We start from the raw sequence: 18,017 nt of genomic DNA, 5'->3' as shown, positions 1-18,017 counted from the left end.
TCAGCATATTGGAGTTCTGCCACTGATGTTATTGTGGTCTTGGTCTTGGCTCTGAAGTGGCCCAGATTGAAGAGGCATGTTGTCATGTAAGAGATATATAATACTGACAAATTCTGGTGGACAACCAAAGTGTTGCAGGATCTTCCAGAGGGCCTCCCGGTTGACAGTCAAATGCTTTTGTTAAATCAAAGAATGCCATATCCAGAGGCTGATGTTGCTCCCGACACTTCTCTTGTATTAGGTGGGCATTAAAGATCATATCGGTTGTTCCTCCCCCAGGTCGGAAGCCACATTGTGACTCTGGAAGGACTTCTTCAGCCAGTGGAAGGAGACGGTTCAGAAAGGCTCAGATGAGAATTTTATCTGAGGTCGAGAGAAAGGAGATTGGTAGTTTCCACAGTCCGTTCTGTCATCCTTCTTAAAGATGCTCAATGACTATGGTCTCCTCTCTCCAGATCATCAGAATGAGGAAGTATAGGTACAACAGCAGGGATGGCCCTCCCTCTTTGAATATCTCAGTGGGGATTCCATTAGTGCCTGTTGCTTTGTCTTTCTTTTTTTTTTTTTTTTTTTTTTGTCTGTGGCTGTTTGGCATAATACTTTGCATATACTATAGTTACAAGTAATAAGCAGTGAAATGCTTTTCACCTACTGCAAGTTTTATATTTAAAAAGGGAGAAAAAACAATTACACTCACCTCCTCTTCTTTCAATTTGTCTTCTTGATCCAGGCAACATTTCCCATTTTCTTTACTTTGACAACAAGATGGTTCCTAAAACAGTAATATCTAATTAATAGAACATATGGCTTGGGCTCAATAAATTTGCAAATATTAATGTTTCAAGGCATTATATTTTTCTTTCCAAAATGTTTTTTTTTAAGTTCTCCATTAAATAAAGTTTTCTGTGTTTCTTAGGGAAAACTATATAAATTGCTGGCAGCCCGAGCAAACTTTATGTAATTAAAACATATTGATATAACCACCTCTTTTAGTTCAAAACTTATTTTAACTTTGTTTTATGCATGCAATGCCATGACTAACGATGACCAAAGTCTCCTCACCTCAATCACACAAATATTCCCAACTGAATGCAATTAAGCTATCTTTGTGAGGAAGATTTGGACCCCTTATGAACAGCTAATATGTAGAAACAGATTTTTATAATACTCTTTGCCTCTCTGCAATTTGTATATCTGGGCTAAATGTTACAGAACAGGTTTATGTGGCTAGTGGCCTGATCCACAACTCACTGGAGTTAATGAAAACATTTTCATTGACTGCAATGAACTTTGGCTCAGGCCCTGAGAAATGGCTGATCTCCAACACTGGAAAGGACTGATAACAATCCTTGACAGAAAAAAAGATTGGATGTGTATTTAAATTCACAATGGTCTTGGGTTGTTTACATATTGTAATACGCAGTAATCCATGCTTCACTGTCCCCATAAAATTGTTTTAGAACAAATATTCAAAGCAGTTGAACAGGAACACTTTTTGATTCCCATCATTCCCACTGCTTACCTTACAGAAGGTTTTACAGCCATCTAAGATTGGCCTGTACCCAGTGCAGCGGCACAAGTTACCTGATACCAGAAAATAGGTGAACGATTAGTTTGTAGGGATGACATATTAAAGTATTAAAAATGATTCCCCCAAGTGGAAGTGACTCCCCATAATTTGTTCCCCACAATTTAAAGTCTAAGTAGCATAAGTTTGTGAAGTAGCATAAGCATATAAGTGTTTAGATTTATTAATTATTATTTTATTATTTGTTAAGATTGTTAAATGTTTAGATTTATAATTATTGCCCCTTTAGAATATAATTTGTTAGGAATGTAATATTAGGTCATGTAACTTAGAACTGTTAAGAATATAATACTATGTAGCCAGAAAAAGCTCCCCTCTCTGTGTCCCAGGGCATGCTCAAGCTATTGCAAGGGGCTGCTTGACCTTGACATTGCAGCGATACATCGCAACAATGCATTGTCAAGCCACTAACTCTGCTCTGGGAGCCAAGCCCTGTAATTGACTAAGGACATTGTTACATAATTGACACCCGTTCTCTTCAAACCATTGTGAAGCAATTAACTCTAATCACAAAGTGAAACATTGTAACTATAACAGTAACTAATTCAGCACTCAGAGAATGTTTTAAGAAATAACCACCCAGAAACTTTTGTAACTACAACTCTTGTATATGTAAAGTTATTATTATACAAAATACTGTATGTGAAACATTAATTAGGGAATGTATGTAAGAGAGAGAGTGCTTGGACGATGAATGAATGGTTTTGAGATGTGCCAGCCTGAGAATGCAGCAACAAAGGGCTGAAGAAGGCGTCAGGTGCCAGTGCAACCAAAAGGTGTCAAGTGGAGAAAACCAAGTACTGGAGGTCCACCCTATGAGATCACTGACGAGCACCTGACAGCCACCCTGGACATCAGCATGATGCAGCAATTCTCATAGACTGGCATAGGAAGAAATTCCTATAAGAACTGGACTAAAAAACTATGGAGTCAGAGTCCAAGGTTCTGCTGCCAGCCCACCAGGAGCTTCAGATGCGCATCTGATCAGGACTTCGCTCCCCACTCCCATCACTTGTGTATAGAATACCTGGCCAGTATTCTGTCACAAGCAACTTCCAGGCTGGCAACTATAACAAATACACAGAACTTGAATGAATGGATGAATGATTGAATGAGTGTTTTAAATTATATTATCTATCTATCTATCTATCTATATATGTGTGTGTGTGTGTGTGTGTGTGTGTGTGTGTGTGTGTGTGTGTGTGTGTGTGTATAAGGGTTAAGTAGTAGGAATAAGTAGTTAAACAACGTTGTTTGCTTCTATCTTTTCTTTATTCTTTATTATTATCTTTACAATAAATGTGGCTTTTTGCCTTATCCCCCTCATAAGATCCTGCTTGCTTTTATTGGTACAACAAGTTCTATGGCCTCTAAACGTAATATTAAGGTTTGTCTTTCTGAGATGTCAGGAGAAGGGGTGTATCTGTGAAATACAGTAGAAGCCAGCCCCCATATAAAAGAGCTCAGCACTCAGTTGCTCATTTAGGGAAGGAGTCTATTGCAGTAACTAAATTGCTGAAGGAGTCTATTACTGGAAGCTGTAATTCTGCACGAGTGAATCAAATGTCAGCAGTGGCCTAGGACCAAAACAAGTTTGGCTATGGCTTTGCTAACACAGAGGTGGGTTTTTATAATGATAGCTATCATGGGATAATTATTTCACTGTAAAAACTCAAGTGGAGACGAGACATTTGCAATGTTTACCATGAGATAGCTAGGTAAAGTCAACACTATGCCTCCTCCTGCTCATGGTTGATCCCACCAAGTTTACCTCATGGTAAAACTAAACTGATCTTGTCTCCCCTCCACTTTTACACTGGGATAGTGAACCCACATTAGTTATCCCACTCCAAAAGCGCACATTTTTGAGATGAAGACATAGCAAGTCTCTCTTTTATTTTATAGCTCTCTTATGGTCACAAAAGCTTTGACACTGTTCTGAGGTTGATAATGTTCTGAACCCTATATCTGATGAGATCTAAGGCCAGGATTTTCAAAATGGCTGCCTTGATTTTGGGTACCCAACTTGAGATCTCTTAAAGGGGCCTCATTTTCAGAAAGCGCTTAGAGACTACCCTCCAAAAATCAACTCCCTTTAAGGTATGCCAAGTTGGGCACCCTAACTGAGACAGCCCAGAATCACTAGTCACTTCTGAAAATGTTGGACCAAGATTTCATCCTGCTGGAGGTTATTCCATTCATCACAACATCACCGATGTGAAGTTTAGTTTATAGGTACCTCACAGATTTTAGACAGAATTCATTGTTGCTTTGCTCTCCTCCCCCTCCCCCTTTCTGAAAGGAAACCATCACTAAAAAGCTTATTTAATAAGGGTATGTCTACACTAGCACCTTAGTTCGAACTAGGGGTGCAAATGTAGGCATTTGAAATAGCCAATGAAGTGGGGATTTAAATATACCGTGCTTCATTAGCATGATCTCGCCGGCACATTACTCTGAATGTCAGCGGTTTCGAACCAGGAAGTGCATGCCGGGACACGTTAGTTTGAAACAAATCCTCAGGAGCAACATTAGTTTGAACCAAGGGATTTGGTTCGAACTAATGCATCCCGGCACGCACTTTCTGGTTCGAAACAGCTGGCATTCAGATTAGCACGCCGGCGAGATCATGCTAATGATCATGGGATATTTAAATCCCCGCTTCATTGACTATTTCAAATGCCTACATTTGCACCCCTAGTTCAAACTAGGGTGCAAGTGTAAACGTACCTTTTGGGTACGTCTACACTAGCCCCCTAGATCAATCTAGGGAGGCTAATGAGGGTGACCAAAATTGCAAATCAAGCCCAGGATTTAAATATCCTGTGCTTGATTTGCATGTTGCCGTCCGGTTGCCATTTTTAGAAATTGACTAGCCCGAAGTAACTGCCCGTGTCCTCACGCAGCAGTGAAACGGGATTCCAATTTAAAGCCCCTAAATAGGATTAGCTGGTAAACCTCATTGCAGGAGGAATATCAGCTAATTCGAGTTAGTGGTTTAAATCGAAATCCCGTTTCACTGCCGTGTGTAGACGCGGGCAGTTACTTTGGGCTAGTCAATTTCTAAAATGGCGACCATCCGGGAACATGCAAATCAAGCACGGGATATTTAAATCCCAGGCTTGATTTGCAATTTCAGTCACCCTCATTAGCCTCCCTAGATCTATCTGGGGGCTAGTGTAGACGTAACCTAAGAGATTATTTATCTTGTTAATTCATATATTAAAATGGAATGTTGATGGGGCGAGGCAAACTAACCAGCCAGAGCTGAAGTTATCTGCTCCCAGGAGGGTTCAGGGTGGTTTCTCAGCAAAGCATACATGGACATCACCATTCCCGGGGTGCAGAAGCCGCACTGTGAGCCATGACACTTGGCCAGCCTTTCCTAGGACAGAACAGAACAACAAGCCCTGCTGTCAAAGAACAGCATCAACAAACTCCCTTTTTCAGTCACTTAATTAAGCTGCCGATTTCAGTATTTACAAACATGATTTAAAGGATTGTAAGATCTAACCTAATTAACACAATGAAAAATGTGACAGCTGTTGCAAACTTAAATGCTTCCTCTTAGAAATATTTCAAGAAGAAACTTAAACTCATGTGAAAAGTGAACCAATAACAGTAATCTCATGTGTAGTCCAAGCGTATCTGATTGCTGGACAATGGGAGTAGATTATCCCACAATTGCCTACGTCAAGGTTTTTACACCTTCCTTTGTGGCAGCTAGTGGTGACCACTCCTGGAGACAGAGCATTGGCTAGAGAGACTATGGGTCTGATCAGGACTGGCAATTCCTGAGTTCCTATGTCTATACCTCAGTCTGTTAATATGATATGCAGTGTTGTACCTGTATTGGTCCCAGGATCTTAGAGTTAAGATGGGTGAGGTGATACCTTTTATTGGACCAACTTCTGTTGGTAAGGGAGAAAAGTTGTTGAGTTCCCTGTCTCTCTCTCACCCACAGAAATTGGTCCAATAAAAGATTTTACCTCACCCATCTCATCTCTCTGTTATACTAGGCAGTCTCTAATTAGTTTTAGTCGACCACTTTATACTTGTATTATCAAAGTTTCCCTTAAAAGTTAGTCTGACTTTTTACAACCTCTGAGGCTATGTCTACGCTGCACTGTAGTTTGAAATAAGATACGCAATTTGAGCTATGCAACTTGTGTATCTTATTTTGATCTTATTTCAAAATAGCTTACTTCGTAATTTGGCACTATCTACATAGTGCCAAATTTCAAAATAACCCACTATTCCAAAATGTCCCTTACTCCTCGTAGAATGAGGTTTACAGGGACACTGGAATAGTGAGCCTGAAATAACGAGCTTGCTGTTAAGACACAGGATAGCTATTTTGGGATACTCCAGTATTACAATGTAGACATAGCCTAACAGATATCAGACTTTTGCTGGCCCAATGAGTCTCACTGTTTGTGTATTCTCGAACACACATTATATGCACTGTTTAACAAGCAGCAACACTACACATTGCACCTTTTACAATACTTTGCTTTTTAGCTGGACAAGTAATCCAAAATATTTTCTGCATAGACTTGCTAGAATTTTAAAGTCAATACCTTTGGCCATTTTTTAAGCCTTTGGCCATTTTCTTTCTGGATTCAAGGAAATGACACCACTGGTAGGAGATCACACATCTCTTAGGGTACATCTACTTTAGCTATGCAACTTCAGCTATGTCAATTGTGTAGCTTAAATCAAAATAGCTTACTTCAGCTTTTGACACTGTTTACACGGCAGGAAGTCAAATGAAGAACACTCTTCCTACAACTTCCCTTAGTCCTTGAGAAATGAGGGTTACCATAATTCACCATCTCGACATTATTTTGAAATAAAGGTATGTAGACGCGAACTATGCTATTTCGGAGTAATATTGGTTTTTCGAAATAACACTGCTGTGTAGATGTACCCTCTGTTAATCGTTGAGAACTGTGTTTTTTTAGCAAACTGGTTGTTCTCATAATATACTGGAGATTCCTGCAGTTTTTGCAGTATGTATGACATCTGCTAGCTAAGTGTGCATAAAGACTATATTTTCCTGTCTTCCCCACACACGGTGAATTATACTGCAGAATCCATTTAAAAATCCAGAATCCTCAGCTATCTTTTAGCAGTGGGAGCAATATCATCTCTCATATAACTATGTTGTACCACCACAGCCAATTAATCCTAGGCATTTGGAAGAAAAAACAAAAAAAAGTTCTTACCTGAACGGGATGTATCCGGGTTTTTGAGCTTCCTATGCCTTCCACAGTGGTGACTGCAACACCATGCAATGAGCATATGGGTAAGAGACAGGCATTGGCAGAACAGTGTCTTTGGATGTTAAAGGAGAATCAAGAACATTAAATAGAGCATAACAGTATCCTGTGGTAAATTAAGAAAGAGCTTTTACTGCATCGCTTTAGCTATAAGCACCCATCATCATACTGAGTGAAACTGGAATGATAAAATTTTAAGCCCCAAGCACCGGTGGTTCCCCTCCCCACTCTTCATGCTGCTGGGGTGAACTTCATCCCTGCAGTGGGGCAGGGTGGGCAAGAAGCCACCGGCACTCGGAACTTCAGCTGCTGGAGTCCTGAGTGCTGGCGGCTCCCCCTCCCCCGTGGGGCTAAAGCCCCAAAGGCCAGCAGGCCCCCTTCCCCCACTTGGTGTCCCATGTTCTGCATAGGGAAATATAGTTTCCCTATAGGAGTCACATGCCTGGTCATGCAACAGCTGTCAGTTAGGGGCCTCTGCACATGCCTCAAGCCTAACATTCTACGGGCCAAGAGTATAAATAGTCCACCCTTTCTGTCATTTAAACCTTACACCCTATTTGCAGAGCTCCAGTGCAGAGGGCAGGAGGAAAGGTCAGAGTGTTTTTCTGCAAGCAACATAGTCAAAAGGGATTTTTGCACAAAATGGCCCCATCTACACTGCGTTTTTTTCTGCAAAAACCTCTTCCGCAAAAAGGATCGGAAGAGAATATGCAAATGAAAGCGTGAGAAATGCTAATAAGTGCTTCGTTTGCATTTCTTCTTCCACAAAAACCTGACAGAGTAGATGGAGCCTCAGAGAAAAGCAGTGAAGGAGGTGTGAAATCCATCAGGTATTAGGTAACTACATACTGTGGATGCATGTCACTGAAAGTAGTTATCCTCATCACTAAGCGGTGACACAATCTGCATAGTCTTTCCATTTAAATAGACTTAGAACTAACAGGGCAGTGACCTCTTGGTTTTTCTGTAAATTGATTACTAAGAATGTTTTCGAAGCTTTTTAAAAAATACAATATCACATATAAAAAAACCGTATCTACACACTTGTTTTTTAAAACAATATTTCCATATTTCCTTTGGTAAGTGAAGCCACATTTATTTTTAAAAGGTCATAAACATTCATTGTTCAGTTTTTCCAGATCTTTTGTTATGGATACCTTATCTTCTTGGAAACCGGTTCATATGTGGAAATCATCACAGTGCAGGCTCCACAGCCACCTCCTCCACAACCGTACTTAGTTCCTGTGAGACGGAGTGAAAGAGCTGCCATTAAGGAAATAAGCTTATGGATTTTAATCATTCATGTTTTGCTTCTGTTCTATTTCCAGTAGTTTTCCAGGTTGTGTAATGCTTGAGCACAATCTTCTCCCTGAAGTCAACATATATGGAACCTGTAACTGAACAAGTGCAATAGCACATATATCAGAAGCTCAGTTTTGCATTACTTGAAATATTCAATTATAAGACCAAAACTACAAAATAAATGGAAGCTGTGAACTTTCTTTGAAAAAAAAGAGCACCCTGCCCTGAGACGATGATATGTAAATATCCCAGTGGGACAGCAACAACAGTTCTGTACAGCTTACGCATTCGGTTTCAAAGTGGCTGAACTGTATTTTTGGGTAAATTCAGCAACACACAGTGTAACATGGAGAAAAGATTTAGGGCCCAAGATTCATAGGTGACATAAATGTAACTTAAATGTGTAGTTAAGTGCTTTGCTGAATTGGAGCCTCAAAGTAAGTTAGGAATCTAAATACCTTTGTCTAAATACTTTTGTCAAGGGACAATGACCCACAGAAAAATCAGTCAGGGCCACACACAGGTGAAAAGCAAAACAGAAAAAACTCACCGATCTGTCTCACAACAAACAAGGGACTTCCCCTTACAGTGGAGTGAACTGGTGCTCATACTCCAGTCCCATGGTGGAGCGCAGAGGCCTGTGGCTTGTGTTTCAGCCCTACAGGGGGAGGGGTGGCAACTGAGGCTCAGATACTTGCCATGGGTCTCAAGTGTGGGAGGAAGACCCGAGCCTCGCTGCAAGCTAGATCCAGGTAAGCCAGGGGGCAAATCCGGCCTTCTGGCCATAAGTTTTCCACCCGGAACTAGTACTTAGAGCTGAGATTTTCAAAATGGTTGCCACTGAACTTAATGGGAGCTGCTATGTGCTTTTTAAAATCAGGGTGCCAAAGACTAAAATATCTAAATGAAACCTTTAGATTTATTTTGAGTCTGTTAATAAAAGAAACGACACAGTGGGAAGATACATGTATTTTGCATGGAAACCATTGTTTGTTGAAATCATTCTTGCAGGAAACCAGATGAACAAAATGGGAATCAAACAGCTACCTAGGCAAAGTGCAATTCATTAAATTCAAATAGCTAAACAGACTTTTTTTCAGCAGTAACACAACAGTACAAACAAACAGGTATTTATTTCAGAGTAGTTTTAAAATATTGCAATTCTCAGTATTAACTGTATAGTATTTGAATGTGTAGAAGCTGTAGGAACCATTTCATATTTAGCTAGAAGCCATCTTGTATAACAAAAACCATTTCAGCTTTTCTCTTTGGCACATAGACCAGAGTGAACTTTCTGTCACCCCGTGAGAAGAGGCCTACAGAATGGGCTATTGGACTGTGTTCATTGGGCTGGTTGGGACAGGAGATGTACTCCCTCGTACCTGTCCGCCATCTTGCTGATAAGGCCTTGTTTTTCCAAGTTTAATTGAGGATTTCTGTAATTGGATGCCCTGACATCAGACTGTTTGGCTAAGGGTATAAAGATACTAGGATTGATTGTATTAGCCAGCCTTACTGGACCCGGCTCTGCTGGGACCATGTTTGGCTCACTTGGCTTTACTGATCAATAAAGCTGTCTGTTTAGCCACGTAAACTGAGTGAGGCTTTTGCTTCGACAAATGTCATGGATCGCAAAGTGATTTTAAAGATGTGGACAAGTATTCCATTTCATATTTACAGCCAAAGCAAACTCCAAAAGCAGAGATTAGTGACAGGTATTGCTCCTCAGCGTTGCTCTGGCCCCCCAGTTCTTTCACTAGCTCTCTCTATATGCTACATCAAATTTAAACTTCTTGTCCTTTTTGTCAAGGAGCTGCATTCCAGTGCAGCCTACATCTCAGATCTAGTGTTGAACCATCTGCCTCCTTGCTTTCCCAGTGATGTCATCATCACTGTTCTGTGTCTCTCACTTCTACTCACATATTCATGTCTTCTCCCTCCTTGTTAACTATGCTCAGCCTCCTACTCTCTGTGACTGTTCCTACCCACCCAAATCCCATATTTTTCAACAATGCCACAGACACTAACCCATGTGAGATTGGTGTCTGTTCAATCTCAACATTGCAGGAAAAAAAAGAGTTAAAAAAATTCAAATCAGAATCAGCACTTCTTGGTTTCCCAATGTCTCTTTTCAGTGTCATCTGGTGTCTAATATTTTAGAAGTATTAAGCACCAACCTCTTGAAGTCAGCTGGAGCTTCAGGGACCTAGCCACCTCTGGAAATAAGGCTTTTCAGGTATGTATTAGCAGGGAGCATCTTTCTATTTGTCTTGTATAGCCATGAGCAGAGGATTGGCACATAAATATTTTTGCTCCTGATTTTAGAAAAGAGTAGGGTAGAAATGTTACCAATATGCCAAAAACATAAGAAGATGTCTCTCAGCAGTTCTTCACTTGCATGTGGTATACTTCCTGGTCTGGGGAGAGCCAGCTGGTCACATGAAGAGCTGGTTCATTCCTTGTTTCCAGCTAATAAATTTAATTAAAAGAAGCTAAAACTACATGGAAGCAATTACTTTCTGTGCCACAGGGATGTTATGTGAGCATGAATGGACCTTTGGAAAGGGAGCCACACAATCCCAAGTGGGAGAGGAGATGGTTCACAAGTCACTCAGTCTATTGAAATGTGGTCCACACTATTGAACTGCTTAATTGAACTGCTCAGGTCTAAGAAGCTCTAATTATCATGCGTATGTCTACACTACCTCCCTAGTTCGAACTAGGGTGGTTAATGTAGGCATTCGAAGTTGCAAATGAAGCCCGGGATTTAAATATCCCGGGCTTCATTTGCATCTTGCCGGGCGCCGCCATTTTTAAATTCCCGTTAGTGCGGACTCCGGCAAGATGCAAATGAAGCCTGGGATATTTAAATCCCCGGCTTCATTTGCAACTTCGAATGATTACATTAACCACCCTTGTTTGAACTAGGGTGGTAGTGTAGACATACCCCCATCTTAGGAGTTTTTCTTGAATAAAATCTGCATGATAGTGCCCTAATTGCATCAACAAGGAAAGGATATGTCTCTTTCGAATGTAAGACAACAGCATTTGTTCGGGATCAGCATTCTTCTCTATTATCTGCAGAAATAAGCAAAACCAGCTGTTACAATAACACTTAAGGTTAATCCTTCAGAGCAGTAGTGGTTCCCAACCTTTTTTATACCACAGACCAGCAAACTGATTCAAAAACTATAAGTGGACTGGCATGGAAATATTTGTATATTCATTATAATAATTAATTTATTTGCCTATTTGCATATTTATTATGGTAATTTTAGTCCATGGTATATCAGGCAAATATAAAGGAGGGGGACATACTGTTTAAAAAGAATTTGAAAAACTGCTGCACACACACATTTTAAAAAACTAATAAAATAGTCGCTAATACTAGTTAAAGAGTATTCTCTAGTCCAAACCTTCTGCCTCAATTGCACCAGAATTAAAAAGGCAGGAGTTAACAGGTCTAACCATGGTCCTGGCTCCAGTGGTCCCCTCACCGTGGTCCTGGCTTCAGCTTCAGCACACCCATCTGATATATTCTGCACATTTATATTTTCCTATGCACTTAATAATGCATAATGATAATTATTGGGAGCAGCTGGAGGCCAGGGGGAGGCTCCCAGTGAGAGGGAAGGAAGGATAATGGGGTTGCAAGGAGAGCCGCCCATAACAGGGCACTTGGCCCTGCTGGCTGGGGCAGCTACACTCCACTCGGTGCTCTAGGTGGTCCTGCTAACCTAGCTGTGTAGTGGCTGCCAGAGCTAGAACTGGGGCTAGAGCTAGAACAGGGCACTTGGCCCTGACGGCCGAGACAGCAGCACTCCACGCAGCACTTGGCCCTGCTGGCTGAGGCAGCCATGCTCCATGCAGTCCCGTTAGCCAAGCCGTGTAGCAGCTGCCAGAGCTAGAACTGGCAGCAGTCTCGGCTGCAGCTGCAGCACACTGGACTACCTGCTGCACCCCTCACCCTGCTGCGGCATGGGTAAGTGGGAAGGAAGGGAATTCCCTTGGGAACAGGGGATGTTACATTTAGATTCATTAACTATTTGAATAGTCGATGGGATTTCCATCAACTACTTGATCAGTCTATAAGGGCGCCTCCACCTTTGAACTGTAGCAAGAGCCAGGCTCTTGCTATGGTTCAAAAGCAGAAGTCTCGCAGGGGCTAAACCTTTGATATGTACAAGAGCCCCAGTGGGGGTCTTGTACATTTCAAAAGCAGAACTGCAACAGATGTAGTGCAAGTGGAGATTGCTTCAGTCCCTGCTCACACCATTTCCTGCTGTGACTCCACCTCCCCTGCCCCCCAGGGAGATGGTGCTGGGGGAACTGGGTTTTTAGCCGACTCCCCCCAGCACCGCCTCCTGCTCCACCCCCTGCCCCCTCTCTTATAAAGAGGTAGGAATTTTTGCTTCCTTTGGAAGTTCTTTGTCTGACAGTCCTCCTGCTAAAAAGAAAGTCTCAGAACAGCTTATCTTTAATAAAAACAAATGCAAGGTGGTGGAAGGAATACCACATCAAAGGAATCCATCCTTAACACCTTTAAAGGTAAACCGTGCCAGAAATGAGACTGTGCCTATGCACATAAGCTTCATAGGGTGTGTCTAAACTACACCCCTCTGCCAACAGAGTGATGTAGATTAGGCACATCACCAGGGGCAGCCCGTGAGCCTAGGCAGAGTAGGCAGTCACCTAGGGCACCACCGGCCCAGGTGCCCGATGATGATGTCATGGCCATTGACGACTGTGCAGGCGGGGGCGCTGATCGTGCCTTCTGCCTGGGGTGCCATCTGCTACAGCTGGCCTCGGGCCACTCCTGCACATCACTATTGCTAATGAAGCGGGGATTTAAATATCCTGCGCTTCATTCGAATAGAAATGACCATCGCTTTTTGCCGCTGCAGCACTTTGCCAGCAAAAAGCGGCAGTCTAGACGAGGATTGGTGGACAAGGAAAGCCTTTTCCGACCTATCCCTTATGCCTTGTGCAAGGAGGTTTACAGAATTGGTCGGAAAAGGCTTTCCTTGTCGACTGATTCTCGTCTAGACTGCCGCTTTTTGCCGGCAAAGTGCTGTGTTGGCAAAAAGCAGCGGACATTTCTATTCAAATGAAGCATGGGATATTTAAATCCTCGCTTCATTTGCAATAGCGATGTGCCTAATCTACATCCCTCTGTCGGCGGATGGGTGTAGTTTAGACACACCCATACATATAAAGATATACAAAACCCTAGCATTGTGAACAGTCTGATGGCCTGTAGCAGTGAAGAGGACCGAAGACTATTCCACAGTGCAGATGACTATAGATGTAACAGATGCCAGCTATTTAAAATACAAACACAGGAAGAGTTTACTACATCCCCAGCTCAGAAATTTAAAAAGGAAATCAATATTCTTGGTAGATTATAGAGTCTTGTTATTATTTTAACATAATATGATGAACACTGAAGCGTACATTAACCGGTGCCAGGAATCCCATTCCTCCTAGTTTTTCCTACATATCTATACTGTATTCATACTACAGAGTATCCCAATGCTTTATGCAAAATTATAATCCCTGCCATCCTTTCAAATGGGGTGACTGTTATAATAATCATGAACAATATTTTCAGCTATGCATGCCAAGAAAACATTACATAGTGGTAATCAGATTTTATGCAGGTCAGGAGGACTTTCCTCTCTTCAATCAGCACAGCATAAAACTGACTCAATGCAGTTTCCATTCTGTAATAGTCTCTGACAAAAGAAGAATACTAAACTACAAGGAGTGAGAGCATAATCCAGAAACTCCTACATAACCATCTGATTAGAGGAATCTTTATTCTATTATCTTGAATCAGTTAAATCTTAAAATAGTGTTTAACCAATAGCTAATTTAAATAATTATATTCCCATTACCTCAACATTCTATTAGGCCAGTAGCTTCCATTTCATTAATTATATTTTAGCATGGCTATTGGTGACATTTGCCTTCCTACACAGAGCAGCATGTTTCAAGAAAATGTACATTTTAAGCAAAACGCGTACAATTTTCAATGAAAGTTTTTGCATGCATGAAATTCTGGGGGAAATTTTCAAAAGATGAAATAACAGTTCAGCAACCAACTGCCACTGATGTTCCTAACTACCCTTGGTGCTTCTGAAAATCTTCCATCCTCTGGCATCATTATTCATGATCTACAGGTCTGCCATGATCCCCCCCAAATAACTCAGCATTAACACTGGATGACAAGAGCTCTAGAGGCATTATGGGATGTTCGTTTGGCCATGAAATGTGTTTGTTCTCCCACTGATTTTTGAAAATCTTTTGTTGACAAGGCCATTCAAAAAGCTCAGTGAGAAGAAAGCTCACTGACAGCTACTTTTCTAATCTTCACATCACTTAGGTGTATGATGTCAGAAGGAGTGGAACACATTTCAGCTTTCATGATACTCTAGATTTTAGACAAAAAAAAATGCACCTTGCACTGATATGCATAGAAAGTGCTATGACAGAAAACGTATGTGGATTAAAAATTTCATTTTAAGAGACACACTGCTTTAAAAAGACACAATGCATTTGTGAGTAATATTTAACTTCCTGATCCTGTTATGAAACTGAAACTAACTCTAAACTTCCACTCTTAACTTCCTGTTCTACTTAAACTCATTGCAAACAAAAAACATACACAAAACACTATAGGGTGCGTCTAGACTGGCAAGATTTTGCACAAAAGCAACCGCTTTTGTGCAAAAACTTGCCAGCTGTCTACACTGGCCGCTTGAATTTGTGCAAGAGCACTGACGTTCTAATGTAAGAATTCAGTGCTTCTTGCACAAATACTTTGATCCTCCCACTCAGGAATAAGCCCTCTTGCACAAGAATACTTGCAAAAGAGGGCCAGTGTAGACAGGCACCTTAATTTTTTGCGCAAGAAAGCCCGATGGCTAAAATGGCCATCGGAGCTTTCTTGCACAAAAGCATGTCTATAGTGGGCATGGATGCTTTTGCGCAAAAACACTTTTTGCGCAAAAGCATCCGTGCCAATCTAGACACTCTTTTGAGGAAATACTTTTAACAGAAAAGCTTTTCCGTTAAAAGTATTTCCACAAAATCATGCCAGTCTAGACACAGCCTATGGCTATGTCTACACTGGCGGGTTCTTGCGCAAGAACATCTTGTGCAAGGGTTCTTGTTCAAGAACACTTGCGCAGGAACACAACCACATTGCCATGTGCGAGATGTGCTTTTGCACAAGAGCATCCATGGCAGTGTGGACGCTCTCTTGTGCAAGAAAGCTCTGATGGCCATTTTAGTCATAGGGCTTTCTTGCGTAAGAAACCCCTGCTGCGCGTCCACACTGAGAACTTACATCTGTTAGAAAAGAGCGTAGCTCTTGCACACGAAGCCCTCTCTTACCACGCTGTAATGTAAATCTTCTTGGCAGTGTGGACGCTCTGCAGAAGAACAGACATTCTTGCACAATAACCCGCCAGTGTAGACATAGCCTCGGGGTATGTCTACACTACAGCATTATTTCAAAATGTCTTATTTCAAAATAGTTAATTTGAAATAAGTTATTTCAAAATAATGTGTCTACACACATAATGCATTTCAAAATACCATTTTCCTATTTCAAAATAGCATGTCCACACTGAGGGGACACTGAATCGCTGTTAAGACCGGCCAGAACCAGGTGGGTCAGGGCATCAGGTCAGGAGTTACTTTGTCTCTGCGTGCTCTGGTTGCCCTCGCTTGGCACACCATGGAGCCAGAGCTGCCCCTGGGCACTCTGGTTGCTTCTCTTGGATGCGTTGCTGTGAGCCTGGCTGCACTTTCTGCAGGCTCCTATCCGGGAGGTCCATCAGGAGGCAGTCAGTATCCAGGAGGCTCTGTGGGAGAGCGTCCACCCTAAGAGCCTCCCTGGTGTGCCTCACTGGGGGCTTGTACCTCATTCCTCCCTCGGGTCCTTCCACTTATCCCTCCCTAACCCCCCTTCCTGATGTCAAGTAAAATATATATATATTTTCATGAACACAAACTCTCTTTATTTAACAAAACTGGGGGAGGGGAGGATGAAACTGGTGAGACTGAAGAAAGGAGGCGGGAGAGGGAAGAAGAGAGGAGGGGGAAACCTGGGAGGAGGGAGCTGGAAGGGGGAAGCAAGGAGAAGAAGGGGGAGAGGAAGCTCTAGGTTGGGGGGGGGGTTCACCAGACCAACTTAATTTTCATGCAAACCTTCTCCCGGGTTTTCATGTGGCCTTTGGTGGCCAGGCTGGCAGCTCTCCTGCCATAGATGGCCGTGTTCCTCCATCTAGTATGGAGATCATGGATGTTGGGGGCATCCCCCCCAAACCTGAATAAGGTCCATGATCTCTGCCCTGGACCAGGAAGGCGCCCACCTTCTCTGGGCCCTTGCAGGCTGCTAGGAGCTGGCAGACTACTCGTGGGGAACAGTGGAGGACTGGCTGCCAGTGGCTTGCTGGCTCATGTTTTGGGGCCACTGGGTCAGGGGCAGTGACTGCCGGCTCTGGGCTGGCAGGCTTGGAGCCGGCACAGGCACTGTGGCCAGACTCAATCCCTTTAAGGGCTCCGGGGAGGGGGGAAGGTAGAGGAGTGTTCTTGGTTTAGGCTGGAGTGGGCACTAGGGCACCCTGGGAAGGCTTGAGGCCCCCTATTTTGAAATAAGTGTCTACACAGCAGTTACTTGGAAATAGCTATTTGAAATTTGGTGTTACTCCTCCTGGAATGAGGTTTTCCAGATTCGAAATAAGTGCTCTGCTATTTTGAATTAATTTCAAATCAGCGGTTTGGCTGTGTAGAGACTAGTAACACAAATAACTGCTGCATAGACATAACCTATGTAGTGTGCAAGTGCTAGCTAAAGACAATTTTAGAACACAGGAACCCTGGAGGACAAGGGGAAGTGGAGAGGTGGAGAACTGTCTCCTGTTGCAAACACAGCAGAACCGGCCAAAACTAAGGACACGCCAATGCCGCCCGCCCGAAGTCCTGCTGCTGCCCCATCACCTACCTTCCTCCCATTGACGTAGAAGATCAGCTCCGTGGGTCCCGCTTGGCCCGCAGTGCAAAGAGACATTGTGCCAGGCACAACGCGTCTCCCCAGCGCAGCGGTGCAGCGCAAGCCCCCGAAGTAGAGGGCAAGTCCGCGGGATGGGCGGTGCGAGGCTGGCGGCCAAGAGAGCAACACGAGAAGGCTGTGGGAGTAGATAGGCTCGTAGCCGAACTGGCTTTCGCTGGTCGCGAAATCTCCAATCGAAACCTCCCGCCTCCCCCGCTCCAAATCGCAGCCTGGCTCGCCGCCAGGAAAGTCAACGCAGCGGCGCCCTGCGCTGTGCAGGAAGCCGGGCAGCGATTGCGAAGGAGACGCTGGTGCGGCGCACTGGGAGCCGGTCCCCGTGTCTCCAGGATGCCCGTCCCACGGCGCGCTCCACAGCCCGGCAGGAAGACTTTTCTGATCTCGATCGTATCCTCTTCCCCGGCTGCGCGGCTCCCCACTCTGCTCCCGAGGGGGCGCTGCTGGCCCACGGCTACTTCGGAGCTGGCAGCGGCAGGGAGCAGGCGGCCGGGAAGCTTCGCAGCCTCGCTCGGCCCTGGGCACCTCGGGTCGCAGCCTGGAGCCGCTTGAGACGAACAGAGGGGGGCGAGGCTGGCTGGGCTTCTGTCCCTGGCAGGACTCCCAGCACTGGCCCCCTTGCCACCAGCTCCCTGGTCCAGGAACATCCCTGATCCTGCTGTACCACGGATGGACCAGAAAGTCCCAGGTTAGAGAAACAAAATACAGGACTACGCAGTACTTTAAAGACTAACAAGATGGTTTATTAGGTGATGAGCTTTCGTGGGCC

General features: G+C 43.4%; 1 protein-coding gene across 2 annotated transcripts in view; it reads right to left on the bottom strand.

Annotated features, from left to right (window-relative positions):
* LOC102452808 (aldehyde oxidase 1) overlaps nucleotides 1-17,397 on the bottom strand; it is an 85,380-nt gene extending 67,983 nt beyond the window's left edge. Inside the window, exons 1-7 of one of the 2 annotated variants that reach the window (XM_075934287.1) lie at nucleotides 17,186-17,397; nucleotides 11,148-11,250; nucleotides 8,028-8,133; nucleotides 6,817-6,925; nucleotides 4,847-4,973; nucleotides 1,523-1,584; nucleotides 698-772 (exon numbers count right to left, since the gene is read on the bottom strand). In XM_075934287.1, the coding sequence (XP_075790402.1) occupies nucleotides 698-772; nucleotides 1,523-1,584; nucleotides 4,847-4,973; nucleotides 6,817-6,925; nucleotides 8,028-8,133; nucleotides 11,148-11,250; nucleotides 17,186-17,251 (648 nt within the window). In that variant the 5' untranslated portion in view covers nucleotides 17,252-17,397. The remainder of the gene's footprint in view (nucleotides 1-697; nucleotides 773-1,522; nucleotides 1,585-4,846; nucleotides 4,974-6,816; nucleotides 6,926-8,027; nucleotides 8,134-11,147; nucleotides 11,251-17,185) is intronic. The other variant, XM_075934285.1, reaches the window with a different exon arrangement.
* Between the last annotated feature and the right edge of the window lie 620 nt (nucleotides 17,398-18,017).

Source organism: Pelodiscus sinensis, chromosome 7 (genome assembly GCF_049634645.1).
Source record: "Pelodiscus sinensis isolate JC-2024 chromosome 7, ASM4963464v1, whole genome shotgun sequence".
NCBI lineage: Eukaryota > Metazoa > Chordata > Testudines > Trionychidae > Pelodiscus > Pelodiscus sinensis.
Note: the sequence above shows the minus strand (reverse complement) of the source record. Positions and strands in the feature narration are given on the sequence as shown.